Source organism: Oryzias latipes, chromosome 16 (genome assembly GCF_053564925.1).
Source record: "Oryzias latipes strain Hd-rR chromosome 16, Olatipes_Hd-rR_3.1".
Taxonomy (NCBI): Eukaryota; Metazoa; Chordata; class Actinopteri; order Beloniformes; family Adrianichthyidae; genus Oryzias; species Oryzias latipes.
This window is the reverse complement of record NC_136252.1, coordinates 31,153,906-31,171,108: the sequence shown is the minus strand read 5'-3', so window position 1 is coordinate 31,171,108 and position 17,203 is coordinate 31,153,906. Positions and strand designations below refer to the sequence as shown.

The window sequence follows — 17,203 nt, the reverse complement described above, 5'->3', positions numbered from 1 at the left end:
AGGTAATTCAAAATGGTGTCAAACTGAGGTTTAGATATGAGATTTGGGAGTTGATTTTTCTTTTTGTTAAGAGTTCCAGTCCGTAGGTGAGAGGAATTTACATAATGGTTTAGATTCAGACACTAGTGGGTCAATCCTGGCATAAATGTCTCTGCTGCCTGAAATGATCCCACTAAGTGTAAATGTGGCTTCACTTATCTTATTTCTGACCTTTTAATTCCCTGATTATTTTTGTTTTATTTATTTTCTTAATTAAATTGAAAAATATAAAGGGATGCTCTAATATTTGTAATGATGGTGGACCTTTGCTTTGCAGCAGTCATTTTATTTTTTGTTTTTTTCACCTCTTCTTATAGTATTAGAGTTCATTTTTTAAGTATATTTGATATTTTTAGCATTAGTTGCATCGGGAGGTTCAAACACAGTTGAGGATTAAAGGAAAGTGCCTTCTAACAAGAAGCATAAGCCTTTAAAAATTGTATCACTGGCTCCACAGAGAGCTCCTTTAAATAATTTATTGTCTGAATGTTAAAAGTTTGAAATACTGATGGACATTGAGTTTTCTCCCTTTAAAGACTAAAATAAGAACTTTATTTAAATTCCGGAGTGATTTCAACTGTACAGTTTAGGAACAAAAGCTCACTTAAAAATTATCTTCAAAACAACAACCTAAAAACCTCTAAAAGATCATTAGGGACTGTCCATGTGCCTCCATCATCGTCATCATCATCACCACCAACATCATCATCATCCTCAGAACCCTTTTTATCTCTGTTTCCACTCCCCCCAAAATGGCTCCCACTCAAAAGTCCTCGTGACTCTGTGCTCCCAACTACCGCCTGCACCCTTCCACCCATGCACGACAACAATGAAACCCAACAAACACAAACATTTTCCAGTTTCATGCTGACGGGAGGAAAGAGGGCCCCTATCCCGTAACCATGGAAGTGACATACCCACACGTCCTGCCTGAAGTTACTATCTAGGCCAACAGCCATCGGGTAAATCCTCTCACTGCTCTTCCTCTCTAAAAGTGCCATTACAGTCAAATGCAAACATTCACTTAGGGAGTGTTTGCAAATGGCACAGGCCTCAGGGTTTGGAATTTGTTGTATGCGTGTGTCTCTGCCCGTGTGTGTGTGTGTGTCTGTATGGGTGTGGTTGGGACATAGAGGCAGAGGCTGACGCCCCCAGAATGCCCCAGTGAAGCCGAGCCGATGATGCCATGCAAAATTAATAGGGATAAGAGTCTGGAAAGCAGAGCTTAAATGGACTCCACGATCAATTATTTCCCTTTGACCTCAATTAAATGCCAATGCATTAAAGTGAAACCCTCTAAAACGCAATGCCTTTCTCTTGCAGTGACTGCTTGGGTATGTATGATGGTGGTACTCACAGATAAGCAGCCAGGACTGTTTGCTTATGATTTCGGGGAACGATAAAAGAATAGCGGCCACGGGAAGGGTTGTGCATGAGCGACAGTTCATGGGGTTCGTTGTGAGGGTCCTGCATGTGGATGTGCATGTGCCGCCTTAGCTTGCCTGATGGGGAAAACCGGGAGGGAGGGGGGGGGGGGGTCGCTCATGCAGCTCACCTCCATGTTTCCTCACTTAAACATGGCGTGCCGGCCGATGACTTCCAAACAGCGGGATGACTGAAACGGGGTTTGCTGTCCGTTAATGCGTATTATTTTTCATTAGAATTTTGCTCCACTCATAGGATTATATGTGTGTAATCTATTTACTACAAGCAGTAAATAGTATAAGCATTTGCTTTTCTTTGATCAGTAAGCGGGATATTATTACCTGTTGCTTTGTCTAGTAATACAAAGCGAAAAAGCTTGGGTGTCAACCAGATAAAAACTAGTTTATACTTTGCTACAAAGGTTAAATTACGTAACTGAAAAAGTCAAACTTTCCCCTTTTAATTTCTATTAGTCAGCAAAAAAAATTGTTGTTTTTTTTTTAGTTGCTAGGAGAAACAAACACATCTGTGTGGTCCTTTAAGGACATGAAAATACAACATAAAATCCCTTTTAGAGCTTGAAAACTATCCATTTTTAATTTCTCTGGGGTGATTTACATTTATAAGTTAACACATTTACTTTTTGTTTGTTTGTGATGTCTGTTGGCAACATTTAAAGTTCTCGTTCTTAGTGGTTTAACTGCAAAATACTGATCAAAGCCAGTTAAACCAGATGACGCAGGAGTTTACAGCCAAACTGTAGATATTATAGTTTACTATGAATGCATCACTTGTTCTCCTTAGATTTGGCAAAGACGGTTGCTGTTTTAGAGGGAATAGATTTTATTGGAGTTTATTGTTAATCCTTTAAAAAGCAGATTCCTATTGGTTAGGGAGGGTGGTTTGCAGCCAAATGTAAATCTGTTTTTATGGTTCTGACTGTGCTTTATGCTCCTCACCCCTTCACCTTGGATAGGATGATCCCAATTCCCAGAACAAGCAGGAAGACCCGATGAAGGCCCTGGCCAAGGAGGACGACTCCCTAAACATCCACAACTCTCTGACCCCCAAACAAGAGAACCACAAGGTCCTGGGCGAGGAGAACTCCTCGGAGGTAAATTCACTGCAGAACAACATGATGTGAAGCGAAACAAGGTGTGAACCAAGCCCAGAAACCTGACAACACGACACAGAAAACAGCGAGGTGCAACTGGAGCCCACAAACCCCCTCGCTGCTCTCTGTTAACCCGCCACCGAGCGCGTCAAACCGCTCGACCAGGTCAACCAACCTGCCAACGTACCAGCCAACCAACTCAGTCTGCAACCTTCTCCGACACGGCAACACTGCCACACGCGGCCTCTGGGTCGCTGCGAAACACACCGCCGCCGCCGCCATCACTGCCCCAGCTGAAGTAACCCCAGCCTTCCTCGCCTCTCCTCTCCGCCCTTACAAAAGACACCCTTTTTTCCAAATCCCAGATTCTTTGTTGCTGTCATTCTACTCTCCCCTCTCTCCTCTGCACACACTCAAATATACACACAGACATGATGAGCATTTACACACACACTGTGAAAATGACACCACGCTTGTATGTACACCCCCCCCCCTCCCCTGCCTGCATTGGTGTTTTTTTGTAAAAAGAGCAAAGTCATACAGAAGTTTAAAACGTCAATGTTTAAAAAAAAAAGTTACGATAAAGCTACTGAAAGATTTTGATGTTTGTCTGACTAATCCAGTGAGTATGTAAAAAATATTGGGGAAAAAATTGCTTGGATTGATTTAACAAAAAGCAACACAATGTGTCTTGGTTTTCATTGATGTGGTTTCTAATCCTTTGATGTTTTTCTGTTTTTTTTGGCTTTTTTTGTACTTTTTTTGGACTTTGAACAGAAAATAAATAAACCAGATTCAGCCAGTTGTTGAAATAAACCTTTTTAACTTGACCTCCTCTGGATCCTGCGTTTTCCTCCGTGTCGCCTCCCCTTTTTCTTTCCCTCCAAGTCGAGCGCTCTGCATGGCCTTGAACGCAGCTTTGTTAGTGCTTGTTAGCAAGTGCTTGTTGCTGTAAATGCTCCTAAAAAACATTTAAGAGATGCTGGTTCACACTCCAAATGCGAACTATGCTACTAGACGACATTGGATTCGGTTGTCCAGGCTTGGAATAACAGCATAAATGTGCAAAGAGCTTACTTTCACACTTTCATGCTTTTCAGATTTACTCTAAGGAAATATTTTTTGACACATATAGGCGAAACAGGCACACCTGTTATCACACATGTGTGCTGCCAACTGAGTTTATAAATGCACAAAACTATTCTGCTTAAATCAAAGTTAAACTCCTATGAGCGTAGTTAAAACCTGATCCAGTATACAAAGCAATTGGACAAATTTCTGACCAATCAGCATCAACCTTCACGTCCATGTATGCGATTAGAATGGCTTTTGTGGCAAAATTTGCAATCCAGGTGCCACGGTCTGTTTTGCACGCAGAAGAGAGAGAATTTCTCTCAAGTTTCTCTCAAAAATTATTTTGTCTGAACAGATTTTTCTGTTTCAAGCGCACAAACCTTTTTTGAGCATACAAAATAATTTCATGCTTTGAGCTCAAAACAGTGAGTTTTGCGCTTGGAATAATGGCAGAAAAATCACTCCATATGGTGTAACCCACCTTTACCCCACAGTGGCTGTGCTAGATAGCAGCCAAGATGGTTCTAAAGTTGGATGGACAGATGGATGAGTTTAAAAAGAAACCCTATCAATTTTTATAATAAAATAATAATGGATTAGATTTATCTGCGGGTTTCCAGACGCTCAAAGCGCTTACACTGTGTCCATTATTCATTCACTCTTCATTGATACTCGGTGAAGGCAGAGGAATGGCTGACAGTTCGTGCCTACGGTACCTCTGAGCATCACTGGGACATTCATGCACATTCACACACCAGTGGAGCCACACTGGAGGCAGGGAGGGTGAAGTGTCTTGCCCAAGGACACACCGACGATTGGCTGGATGGAGCTGGGATCAAACCCTTCGATCATTTGGACGACCTGGTCAACCGCCTGAACCAATTCCATTTTCAGTTCTTTATTCACAGAGTAAGAAAGTGTGTCTCACTTTTATTGGCCGAACATCTGGTTGAACTGGTTGAACTTCTGAAAATCTTCGTATGACCCTCTGAGCTTTAATTTGAAGTCAGGGGTGTCTTTGCATCATATCCCATTTTTAGGGTTAAACTGAAGTTGTCTCTTTTAATTTTGTAATGAAGCATCCTGAGCACATTCCAACTGGAAAAGTTAAACAATGCTCCCCCCAAATGTTTATTCCTGTCATTCACGTGAATATGACATACACTGGATAACTGCTGTGAATTTTGTTCAGTCTAATTAAATACAACCAGACTGGTGTAAGGCAAGTCTCTGAACAAAACTTAAAATTAATATCAAAAATCAAGATGAATTTGTCTGGATTCCTTAGTCTACGTTGTGTCACAAGTGTGCTTTTTTGATACAAACGTGGACTTTAAATTATGAAGTGTAAGCAAAACAAACAGCTCTTGTCTGGAGCTGATAAACAGGCCTGAATGTGTCTGGGATGAGGCTGCGGTGTCCTCTGGCTTTTGTCCGCTCCTTCCTTTGGTTTGGTGTGAACGCAGAGGGTTAAATAACAGCATTGTGGTAAAACCTTCCCATGGGGGATGAGGGTGCCAATTGATATAGGGTGGGGGCAGTTCTGAGTGCCCTTTTCTTTCTTCTGACAAATAGACCAGAGGCCAAGAGAGCACTGCAGTCCGCAGAATCTAAAATAAAAGACTTCACATTTTAATAAATTAATACAGAATAGCAAACAGCAGTCCGAAGACCACAAAAACAGCAACAACAGTGAACATCACTCCCTTTATTCCTGCCGGCCCATCACACAAATGCACAAACTCACCCATCGCGACACTAAAGGAGGGTCCTCTGAATAGAAAGCTGGAAGTGCCAGCGGACTCCATGGTAACAAGTGGGCATTTCATTTCCAGCTGAGAGAATAGAAGTGATGGAGGCGTCATTGTCTCGCTGCAGCACAGTGAAAGATGGAATCTTTCTGAGCCTGTTTATTGGTGTTAATCAAATTTCCACACATTATAGGCTCTGGAGAAATGCACAATCAGAACACTCCAAAGCTGTGAGCAGCAGGTCCTAAAAGATGAGGCAGGAAATCGCTCCTGCAGCACGCACATAATCTTTTCTGTCATCAACCATCAGGCGCATGAAACCCTGAAAGGGCTTTTTGTTGTCGGCAAAAGGAATCAAAATGTCAAACTTTAAGACTGTATTAGAAAAGCTTTTGTGTGAAATATTAAATAACTGTCATTGAATTATGATATTTTTGTATAGGCACTTTAACATTGGGAGTTGGGTCATCTAGACCCACTAGACAGTGCGCTGAACCTTTTTTCTTCAATGATTTGTGATCTTCACTGGTGTCCATGGATTACATGAAATCTTTCCACCTTTATCCACCTTTGTCATGGTAGGGAGAACACGTCAATGTAAGGGTGGGGTCATCTAAGATAGCACAAGGGTTACTGTCAGGAATGATAGTTGTGGCTTTAAACAAATGTCAAAACAAAGGTGTTAAAGGAGTAAAACCTTCTTGCAGCCCAATAAAAATGAATAATTACATACATTTTACACACAACCAAGATCAGGTAAAAAATGAAGTTATCATTTTTCCAGTAGTAAAGGGACTTTTGTTCCTAATGAAGCATGAAAAGAATCTGGGAAGCTCAAGGAAATACTTTACATTTCTGTTTCTTGAAATCAGGAAAACGAGTCTACAAAACATCCCAGATTCAATTTTACCTGTAAGTCCTGGTGTTGATTCTTGTGAAATTATTTAATTTGTTCTGTTTTGGTTGTTATCATGTTAAAAAAAAACAATTTCTTAGGCTTCAGAACACAACCATCACTGTGAAGCATGGATGTGGTTGTATCATGATCTGTTGTCTTGCTGCAGAATTCCCTAATGCTGTAGAATTGGTGGCATTCTAAATAAACGGGAAAAAAAGGTTAAAGTCGCATCTATCGTTTGATCAGAATTGGTCTGAGTTGTTGTTTCCATGGAAACCAGTCTGACCAATCAGGAGTGAGCTTGTCGGACGTTTTAAACGTTCAATTTAACAGCACATACTTTTCTTGAGGTATATGATTGGTCAGTTTATACCTTGAACAAAAAAACAAATCATGAAAAACATTTGAATTAGAAAGAATGTGTTTTTTAAAAAAAAGTAGCAACAAATAGAATGAGTAAAAACATGTTCTTATTCCTCATTAGAGTTCTATAGGACTTTGGCTTCTTGGAACCAGCAGGTACTTCCTGTTTGGAATGCCTGGGGAGGAGAGGTTCAGTCCAGTCCAATTCTCATACACTGTCGATGGTAGCATCTCGACAAAATACTTGTCAATTTGTGCAGATCAGTCTTCCAGTATTGGAAATGATTGGAAGACAAGAAGCTGAAGGGAAATTGTTGAATGTGACTCTCCCATAATGTGCACAAAAACCCAAAGTTAAGGAACTCAAGTCAATTAAAAAAGCTAAACTTTGCACAAACTTCTTGTTGTTGTTGGTCTTCATTGAGCCAAACACTAGCTGGCATGGTTTCTTCCTGCTGGTGTCTTGTCCAGAGTGTGGGAGGATCTGGACGAACTCAGCAACTCTTTTGCGGCACAAAACATTTTTTAATGTAATTAACTTTGGCTGTGTGTTTGTGGGTCAATTTTGGCCAAGAATTGGAAAAAATTGAAAATTTTTCATGTGGCAAAACTGCTCAGAATTTTGGAATAAAAAATACGACAAAGTCAGATTTTGCTCATAAGGTCAGTAGCCGTCCGACACTGTTAGGTTGAAAGTGGTGGATTATTTTTCCCTTAAAAACTGGATTATGTAATTCTGATTTGTGTGCAGCAATTTGATGACTGCTAAATGCTTTCTAAAAAACGTATTGAAAAGGGTAAAGAAAAAAAAGATTTCAACTCCACCCATAAAGATAATAAACCCGTTAGATGAAAAGTGCTGATTTAATTCATCGACATCTGACATTTTCCCACCTGATTCCTGAGAAATGCACACAGCTGCTGATCTATACCATCACAGCAACATCAGAAAATCCACGTCCACTGAGGATTTAAGCAGCATCCTCTCTCTTATTCCCCCTTTATCTTCTTTGACGCTCTCACTTATCGGCTGCTTGCAGCGACCATCTTCAGACAGAGGGCGTCGTTGCCATAGAAACGAAGTCTGAGGCTACAGTGCTGGATCTAAACTCTGGACCTCGGGCTTTTTCTGCCTTCACACGCTCATCCTCACTCACACAGAGAAGGATGAGAGGCAGATTAAAAGGCTGTTCTGCAGCTTTGCTGTCATTCACTAATAAAAGTGTGCATAAAAACTGCTCCCATCTGCACTTTAGGCTCAACATTGCATCATGGGATCTCTGCAGACAGACACAATCACAATATTGTCCAGCTGTTGCATGTGAACGTTCAGTCGCTCACTGTACTGTACTTTCTTCATGTTTTTTTCACCTTTTATGAAGAGACTTTAAAATAATAATAAGATATCTGTCAGAAAAATTGTCACAAATTCTTAATTGATTTATTATTGAGTACATTTACCTTCAGTTTATAGGATTACTAAAATACATCAGTCATAAAAGTAGCTTTATTTGCTTTTGAAGTGCTTTGCTTTCTAAACTTTTGTCAAAAATGAATGATTAAAAAAAAAGTTATGTTGTTTTATTAAATTTTTTGGGAAACAAAAAGGGTTAAAAGATTTTAACCAGAAAAGATTCCAAATAGAGATTAATCTTAACAAATAATAAAAGTTTTTAAATAAGTTCACAGATTCAGAATATAAATAATGTACTCCAGCAAGAGAGGCTTTCCACATTTTTACATCAGGTCAATAAATCTATCTTTTGCAACATATTTTCACTTTTTGTTTTATTCAACCAAATTTCAGTCCTATATATCGTCTTAAAAGAAGCTAAAAATGAAGGAAATTATTTATTGAGCTTTAAAATAACAGAATAAATAATAGCAATGATTTATAAATAAACAGTTTTATCTTTTCCACAGCTTGGAGTGAAATGATCAGGGTCCTTATAGTTCACTTTACTTCACATATGTTGCATTTGCTATCCTCTTCTCCACTTTATGTCTGTTTCTTTCATTTGTTGCTTTTTAAGGCCAGAAAGGTGCATGGTGACATCATCATCAGCGGTTACATAAATGCGTTGGGTAATTTTTCTTTAATTAAGCAGAACACCTGCAGCCCTAATGCCGCTAGTGAAGCAACAAGAACAACAAGGGGAATGTGAGTCTGTAAAAAGCTGCTCAAACACAGACGGATGCACAGACACAGGCAGGCTCCTACTTTATTTGCAGTCTGCAGGGTTTTTAGTGACGCGTCTGTGCAGATCCAACCAAACAAGCAGAACCTGCACAAACTTTCTGTCGTTATTATTGGGCAACGTTACTATAATTATGTTGCTATTTTATTTACACAGGAAAAAAAATATTATTGAGCAAAGTAATATAGCTAAAAAAAAGAAAGGAACACATTTTTTGAATTAAAACACAAACTATAAAGACTCATTTCTGGAAAAATGACTTTACAACTACCGATACATAGAAATATTGTAAACATCTACTGAAAACCAAATTAAAATTTATATTTGCAACGCTGTGATTTTACTCCAACAGACCAAATTAGATTTTCATCCTTCAGTCATGTTAAAAACTCCATCATCTCAGTTTTAATACAGTCCAATTCATTTAATTAGCATATTCAAACAAACAAAACTGTTTCCAAAAATGCTGGTTTTACATAGTTTCAAAATAAAATCTGATCTAGATGTTGAAATTGTTCTCTAAATAAACCCCGTTTTATGTCGTTCCAAATGGGACTTTTGTCCCTTATAAATGTGAAAGTTTTATTTTTTAGGTTTAGCAGCGTTGGTTTTAGCCAATATTAGCAGAAAACTTGCAGAGGGGAAACAGATTAACCTATATTCTTTCCATGCATTTCCTAGGATATCAGTGCAGAATGTCAAGTATAAAATGACCACAGTATTTGCTTTGTCCATTCGTTTTTTAATTTGTGCCAAAGCATTCTTTGATAAAAAAAAGGTGCAGAATACAATTAGTGAAAAGGAGGGCAAGTAAACACTTTTTCTTTCATTTTTATTGTTCAATTCGTTCTTTAAAAACAGTATAGTACTACTTTCTATTCAGTATAGTATAACTTTCTATTTAAATACTATTAAAGAATATCAGAGTATCAAATCATCCATCATAACACCCAAAAATACAATTTACTTGTATTTCTACCCTTTCAAAATTAAACGAAACATTTTCTTTTGTTACCAAAAGTCATACATTTAGTTTTAAGAATATTAAACATTCAAGATATTCAAGATTTGACTTGATCACAGTTTGACAGAAGAAGCATCCACAGTCAGTCATGTGGGGAAAAGATGCTTCTTGATTAAGTAACCGGTCTGATTGGCTGATTCAAAGAACCAATGCATAAACATGCAAAAGACAGCACAACATTTGATTAGCATGGGATTGTCATGCAGCCTGCTCATGTGGCCTAATTCAGATGTGCATGTGAGCATAACTGCGTGCATAAGAAACCAATCAAAGATGAAGAGAGACCTTTTTAAAGGAGCAGACTCTTGCACCCGCTCCCTCCTCCTCATAGTTTCTGTCTGGCAATGTTTAATTCACTAATGAGGCTCAATGGAATTCAAATGAAAGCAGGACCACGATGCTTCTTTTCTGATGGAAATAACCAACCAAATCAGACCCCCCCCATCTCCCCCCCCCCCCCCCCGGCCACTCTGTCCCTCTGCGTTACATGTGAGTGAGCAGTGTAGCTGCACGGCTGTAACTGCAAAAACTGACATGAATAAACTGTTTAGTCTGTGTTCGAATGAGGACAATAACGCGGCTCTAATAGTCTGTCTGAGGCTGGGTCAGGTGATGACCTTCACTGAACCTGCTGCTCAGTAACCAGTCTCTCCCTGCACTGCAAAGGTGACCATCGACTTGGAGCTCCACTTCAACAGGAGGACTAAGTTAAAGACTTCTGGGAAACCGCACGCAAAATACGACGTTTACCTCTGCAAAATGCCGCCCGTCGAACCCCACATCTCCAACGGGCCAGAGGCCAGGACTGCAAATGGACCCAGCAGCAGAGGTCGGGTCATAAGGTGGGAGGACGACTTGTACCCACCTTCTCCTCCACGTTCTCTCGGCATCCCTGTGAACGCCCGCCTTCCTCCAGCTTCAATAATCAGTGGGCCTGGACAGCCCAGACCATGGACGTTCAATGACTTCAACCTCTGACAAACCTTCTGCCCTTTTCTGCAGATGGGGTTCTTCTGTTTTATTCTATCTTAGATAGATTTGGCACGACCTGATGGAGAATTTTGCTTTTGTCTGACTCATAAACATAATAAAATGGATGATTCAGAATTTTGTTGTTGGAAATTTCCATTGGCTGTTGACTGAATGAATAGCAGTGAAACCACATGACAATATCTAAAACATGGAGTCAAAAACAACATTTAAACAAAAGCATACCTCTGTTATTGCCATAACCCAAATTGACGTCAGAGTACATTTCTGATTTTCTTCTGATTAAAATCCTGAAATCAAGTATAGCTTTTAATCTAAGCGTGTTCAAATTGGACAATATTAGTTATTTGATCAGAAATATGAAATAATTACATTAACCTAAACCTAAAGAGGAAATAAATACTAGAAACAAATCTTTCGTCAACATTAAAAGCGACCCAAAGAGATTTCTTCACATCAAAGAATAACACTTAACGATGTGATAGACCCATAGGACTGCATTTTATTTGCATTCTTCAGGGTCATGAGCTCAGGGTTTTATAACAGCTCTGCGCTCTTTCTATCTAATTAATCGACTTTATGAGGTAATTTGGAAACATTTTTCCCGCAGTTTTGTAGGAGTGAAGACTGTCTGCATGGACCTAAACAAAAAAGCTGTTTTTGTTTACCACATAGATTCCTTTACAAAAGGATTTAAGGCTGTGAGTGTCTTGAGTGTTATTCCATAAAGGAAAAAAATAATGATTTACATTTTTTTGAGCGATTCACACTTTTCTGTTCTGGAATTCTTAGTTTGTTGCAGCAAAAGTATTAGAAAAGTCAAATTGATGGTCTGTCGGTGCATGTGCGAGGAACGGATTTAATTCATGTTTTGATATTATTTAATTTATGATGCAATAAACAAATAAAACATCAGAAAGTTTTATTTAAATGAAATCCATGGAGAACATTTGTTTCCTACTGTTCTGCATAATCCAGACTATTTGATTTTGAGCAGTTTAAGGGCCACATACTGCCATCTGCTGACGGTATTTTACAACTCTATGAAGAAGCAAAAAATGTTAAAACAGAAATAAATTACATTTCAAAAACGTTACAGTTTACATAAGTAATTTGCAGGTTTTTCTTTCTGCAGAAGCATAACGTTTGCTTCATAAAACGATGTAGGAATATTGTTGAGTAACTTAAGGAGTAACTTCTTGAAAGAAGTTTTGTTTTTGCACTCAGCATGAAGTTGTGTGAGATGTTTCGTCTTAACACAACTTATTTTTAAATCATTTGAAGAGCTTCATTTATCTTCTAATATATTTATAAATTATGTTATCCAAGCTCCATCACAACACGCAGTGTCTGTATAGTCTTAACTCAACTTAGGAATTTATAAAAAAATTGAATGTTTGTTAAGATGAATTTTTTTTTACTATATCTGCGGGGAAATCGAAGTCTAACTTACTTTTATGAATATATTAGTTTTCCTGTGCAACCCTGAATGTGTACTTTGTCTTTTTCATATCTAAACCAGAATACTTTTAACACAAAACTGTTTACAAAATGAAGAAGAATGTCTAAAAATTAAATATAAGCCTAAAAATTGTTCTTGTTAAAATAAGTGTGATAATAATTCGGGTAAACAATAATGACCATTTGTCATTTTTTAACTGCAATTGTTGTGCCGTTAAATTAGCTAATCATGACCAGAAGATGGCGCTGCCGCCAAACTAAACCAACGAAAAGCCTCGAAGAAAACGAGAACCTACAAAGATCGTGTGAGAAGAACTGCATCAGGCTTTTTTTAACTCTAAATAAAGCAACATTTTAAAAATGGACGAAATGGCAAAATTTAGGCTAGTAAGCATTGATTTTTCTGTATAACAAATTGAGGTAGTTATATTTCTATTCAAACTCTAGAAGCATATTGTTTCAGTGCAACCTAAAAAGTTTTATTTTTCTTCAACAAAGAGCTCGCAAATCAGGACGAATTATTTATTTTAATCTTAAAAAAAAATCCCGATTTAATTTAAAAAATGACTTTCTCACCATTTAATGCGACATGGAAATTTTAATTCTCATAAATTTAACGTTTTAAATTTTCGTGCCAGGCAGTAAATGAAAGGCCTTTTCTTTTTCTTTCAGACAACCAAAAAAAAGGGCACAGAGTAAGACCTCTGCTTTTTTTGATGAAATCTATGAAGAACACATTCACTATATGAGCGTGGAGAAAAGCTGTAAAATGAAATGCCATCTACGAGATTTCTTTGTTTTTAACAGGTTATCAGCTCAAGTGTTTCGATTTCGTGGCGTTAATGTGGCAATAAACTTGTAGTTTTGCTTTCTTGTTTTATAATTAGCTGAACTTGTCCGGTTAGCCATGTTTACTGAGCTCAACAGTATCCTTAACACCTCTCCGGAGAGCTTCACACCGGTAAGAATTCAACATTCCGTTAAAAAAACAACAACATGGGTTTACGTGCTAACTTCCAATTGTTTGGCTGTCAAATGATTCTTTTGGAGAAAAAAAGTCTCCATAGCTGAAGTAGTTCTGCCATGATGTGTTGATTGACAGGGAGAATTTATCCTGCTGTCTGACAGACAGAGTGACGCCTCTTTCCTCATCCATCACTTTCTTTCTTTTTATCTAAAAGGTGAGGTGGTTTTAAACCCGTCAGTATATCATGCATAAACACACACACACACATATAAAATAAGTCACATTTGTTTCTGCTTTTTGTACTTTCAGCGCGCTGTAAAGTGTGTTTTGTGGCTCTGGTGCAGTCTTTCAGCCACTACCATGCAGTCAGTCAGAGATTGGTGAGTCCACCTTAAAACCTTCTGTCCCATCACATCCTGGTGACTTTGGATGATGTGTTTCTAAAACTAATCAGCATTGATCAGGATTTAGATTGACTGCAGTCCGTACTGACTGTGTTTCATCTCAGGGCGTCAGTTTAACCCAAGCGAAGGAAAAGGGACAGCTGATTTTTCTGGAGGGTTTGAAGGAGTCGCTGTCTGTTTTCCTCCCCCAGGAGGAAAATGCAGGACATCAGGCCATGAGCTTCCTCAGGTACAGTGAAGCTCAGAGTGATGCTCCACACTTTTGTATTTTACTGATTAATAAAGCGAATTTTATATTTATAATTGTTTTGCAAACCTGATTTTTGTCTTCATATTATTATTTTTATCTTTTAACCCCCACAGTGTACAGATATTAAAAGAAATATTTTTTATAAACCTTAAAACTTCTTATTAGAGCCGAAGTAGATGCTTAAATATTAGATACTTTTGTTCTGTATTGATTTTTGAAGACCCGATCATCTATTGAGTTATTTTCAAAGGTTACCAGTGGTCTTTTAATAACAAATATGCTGTTTTTAGTCCCAACCAATAAACCTGTGTTGTTTTATGGGACATAGTTTCTGCAGAGCGGCAGCAGTTCGTTGTGGGAGGGACTTTTGGCATGGAGTTTACCCGAGACCTCTATGTTTATGCGCTCTCCTGCTCACTTACAGCCCCTCACAACCCCAACCTAACATTAGCGGTGGCAGTTTAGAGCCAGAGACCAGCTCGGCCTGTGGTTGTGTCTGAATTCCTTCACTACTCACTATATAGGGCGTTCGCCATTTTTTAGTGCTGTCCGAATCTACAATTCCCAAATCGAGTGCCCTAGAAATTTCCCAGAAGTCTCTGTGAGAAAACTAGTATTTGATGCCGACTAGAACGGCCAAAAAACGTGATTGCCAAAAAAAATGTATTTAAATGTATTTTTTAATAAACCATCAACGTTTTCTCTTCAGAAGACAGTGGACTCATAAATTATGTTGCAAAACCCTTCCTGAAATCGATGACGTCATATAAGCCGTTAAAAAAATAAAATGGCTTATATAATCCGAATTGCTTATATAATTCAAGGCACTATAAAGTCCCGCACTATATAATTTTTTCTAGTTAGGGATTAGGGTGGCATTTCAGACATAATTTATATGTTTCGGAATGGAGTGGAGCAGGAAGCTTGTGGCCAATCCAGCTGTTTTCTATGTAATAAATACGATCTTTTTCAAATAGAATATTTTTCTCCTCTCCTGATTCCCAACAATTTGATGAAATACAAAATTTGATGATTATAACTGAAGTTAATGCTGGTATATTGATGGGGGTCCTTCCTGTGACGTCTTGATGACCAGCTGTGACCAGACACAATGTCAGCATGGCGATGACTTGATAAATCCGCCTCCTGCAGGACCTCTGTTTGAACCGGCTCCTGCTCTCCCCTGGATATTTCATGAAAAACAGTAGGGGGGGGGGGGGGGGGTTAAAGTGAAGAAATATTGTCTGCTGCCTGAAAAGTGTTGTAAGGGAGCAATGTCATCCATCACTCCTGTCTGTCCTTCAGGGACCCGGCTGCAGGCCTGCGGAGCCTGTACGAGTTCGTTCAGTCCAGTGTGGTTGAATCCAGTGGTGGTGGGGGGGCGTCGGCAGAGCAGTGGGGGCCTCCTGTGTTGCTGATGGATGACGTCAGCGTGCTCCTGAGTCTGGGAGTCCGTGTTGGAGCTGTGTTGGACTTCAGCCACTACTGCAGGACCACAGTCTGTTCCCAGCTGCAGGTTCACATTTCCTCCACTGAGGTTATGGTTGTTGTCCAAATTGGAGGGCTGCGTTCTTCCTGGGCTGCATTTTACGTCACAGCGCCGTGACAAGCTGTCCAAAGTCAACGACTCCTTCAAATGTGGCAAACAAATATGGCCTTCTTTTTCCCGATTTCAGGGATCGGTCTGGTGTATCCTTCTATACTGTCCGTATCCCAAGATGCATTGCAGCCGAACCAATGACAACAATGGCGGACTGTGAAGCGGAATCCGGAGTTGGAAATAATTACACCTTTCTATAGTTACACCTCCAAGATTAAAAGTTGGATCAAATAACGCAGGAAATTTTGAGCTCCATACCTGGTTCACTACTCCTCTCCTCTCTGTTTGGGACTCACGGTTGCTTGGCGACAGGACAGTCGCCGATGTAACGACTGTAATTTTCTAAAGGCTAGACTCGTCCAAATTCACAGCCGTTATCATCCCGCCTACCCGCTGGACGAAGGACCCGGTCAATGTCGGCCGCGAAGGCCGCTGCCCTCGAATGTGGACACACCCAATGTCTCCCATGAGGTTGTCACAGCCAGATTTACATTTCATGATGTGTTTGGCTGCAGGGCAACGTGGTGATGCTGGTGCGCTGTGACGGGGAAGCAGAGGAGGACGATGCAGACGATGAAGGCTCGGAGCAGCTGATGAGGGGCCTGACCCACCAGAGCTGCCTCACTCTTCATGTTCAGGGCCTCCCGACAGGCTACTGCAGAGACATTCATGGTCAGGTGTGTGTCTGAACCTTACTTAGGTTGATTTGCTCATGGATTTCAATCTTTTCCTCATAAATGTTAGCAGAACATCCAGTAAAATGTACGTGTAGTTTTTCTTTCAAGCACCATATAGAGACAACCTCTTTATCTTCTAAAATCTAGACTACCGGACATTTTATACATTTTTATGGCCCTTTTAGGCTTTCTCTTTAAGACAAAACAAGGCGTTCAGTTATATGGGATGATTACTAACGATAAGTGCTGATCCTTTAAATTAATTTACAAATCTGAGTATTGGAGACATTTCAAATGTTTTCCAAAAGAAAACTTGTGTTGAACCGTCTGTGGAGGCTCATTTCTCTCCGGTGGCCTGGGGATTTCTTAATATTTCATAGGATCTCAATGTTCCCCTTATCACCTCGTCCCAAAGGAAATGGCAGAGATAAAAAGATAAGCACTTTCTTTGGCAACCTTGCCTAAAAATAAAACATTTGCAACAACAAAAAAAGTACCAGTAAGTGGTTTTAACTAATGATTATCATCTTTTATTTTTTTATGAGTTTATGGAACCATTTGGGACAGAGAAAATAGGAGTATTTCTTGTTTTCCAGGTGGAGTTTTGCTGGAAAAAGAGGCAAAGTGATGGGCAGCATGCGCCAAAGAAAGTCTTCCAGTTCAAGGTCCACGACAAAGGAGTCTCCTTTTTTGCTCGTGGGACATCCCGTGCTGTTCTCTAGATTCACCAGTCAGCATCAGAGTTTGTCTTACCTGCTAAAGCTGACCAAACACTTTTTATATTTACTGATGAGATGTAGGCACTTAATCTTGTCAGCTGATGGTTTGATTATAAAGATTTCAATTACCTCCAGCTTTGACATTAACTGCAAACTTGTGCTCTTATCTGTTTTTGGATGGCTTTTACTTTTTCATTTTGAAAATAAAGACAAAGAAAATACTAATTAACAAAACAAATATGAATACTG

General features: G+C 39.2%; 2 protein-coding genes across 19 annotated transcripts in view; both read left to right on the top strand.

The window, feature by feature from the left end:
- cspg5a (chondroitin sulfate proteoglycan 5a) overlaps positions 1-3,408 on the top strand; it is a 54,457-nt gene extending 51,049 nt beyond the window's left edge. For 9 of the 15 annotated variants that reach the window (XM_078932542.1, XM_011485756.3, XM_020710391.2 and 6 more), the window contains one exon: positions 2,441-3,408. In XM_078932542.1, the coding sequence (XP_078788668.1) occupies positions 2,441-2,608 (168 nt within the window). In that variant the 3' untranslated portion in view covers positions 2,609-3,408. Of the gene's footprint in view, positions 1-899; positions 1,002-2,440 lie in introns of all 15 variants that reach the window. The other 6 variants (XM_020710392.3, XM_078932541.1, XM_078932540.1 and 3 more) reach the window with 1 other exon arrangement.
- A 9,143-nt stretch (positions 3,409-12,551) lies between these two features.
- On the top strand, positions 12,552-17,192 carry elp6 (elongator acetyltransferase complex subunit 6). Of its 4 annotated transcripts, none has more exons than XM_078932543.1 (8): positions 12,552-12,642; positions 13,225-13,298; positions 13,440-13,518; positions 13,614-13,684; positions 13,813-13,937; positions 15,264-15,474; positions 16,074-16,235; positions 16,832-17,192. In XM_078932543.1, exons 1-8 carry the CDS (start codon positions 12,567-12,569, stop codon positions 16,955-16,957), a joined length of 924 nt encoding a protein of 307 aa, XP_078788669.1. In that variant the 5' UTR covers positions 12,552-12,566; the 3' UTR covers positions 16,958-17,192. The 4 variants fall into 4 exon arrangements, with proteins under 4 accessions (XP_078788669.1, XP_078788671.1, XP_020566048.1 ...); XM_078932545.1 differs by lacking the exon at positions 12,552-12,642 and adding an exon at positions 12,665-12,724; XM_020710389.3 differs by lacking the exon at positions 12,552-12,642 and adding an exon at positions 12,739-12,757.
- The last annotated feature ends 11 nt before the right edge of the window (positions 17,193-17,203 follow it).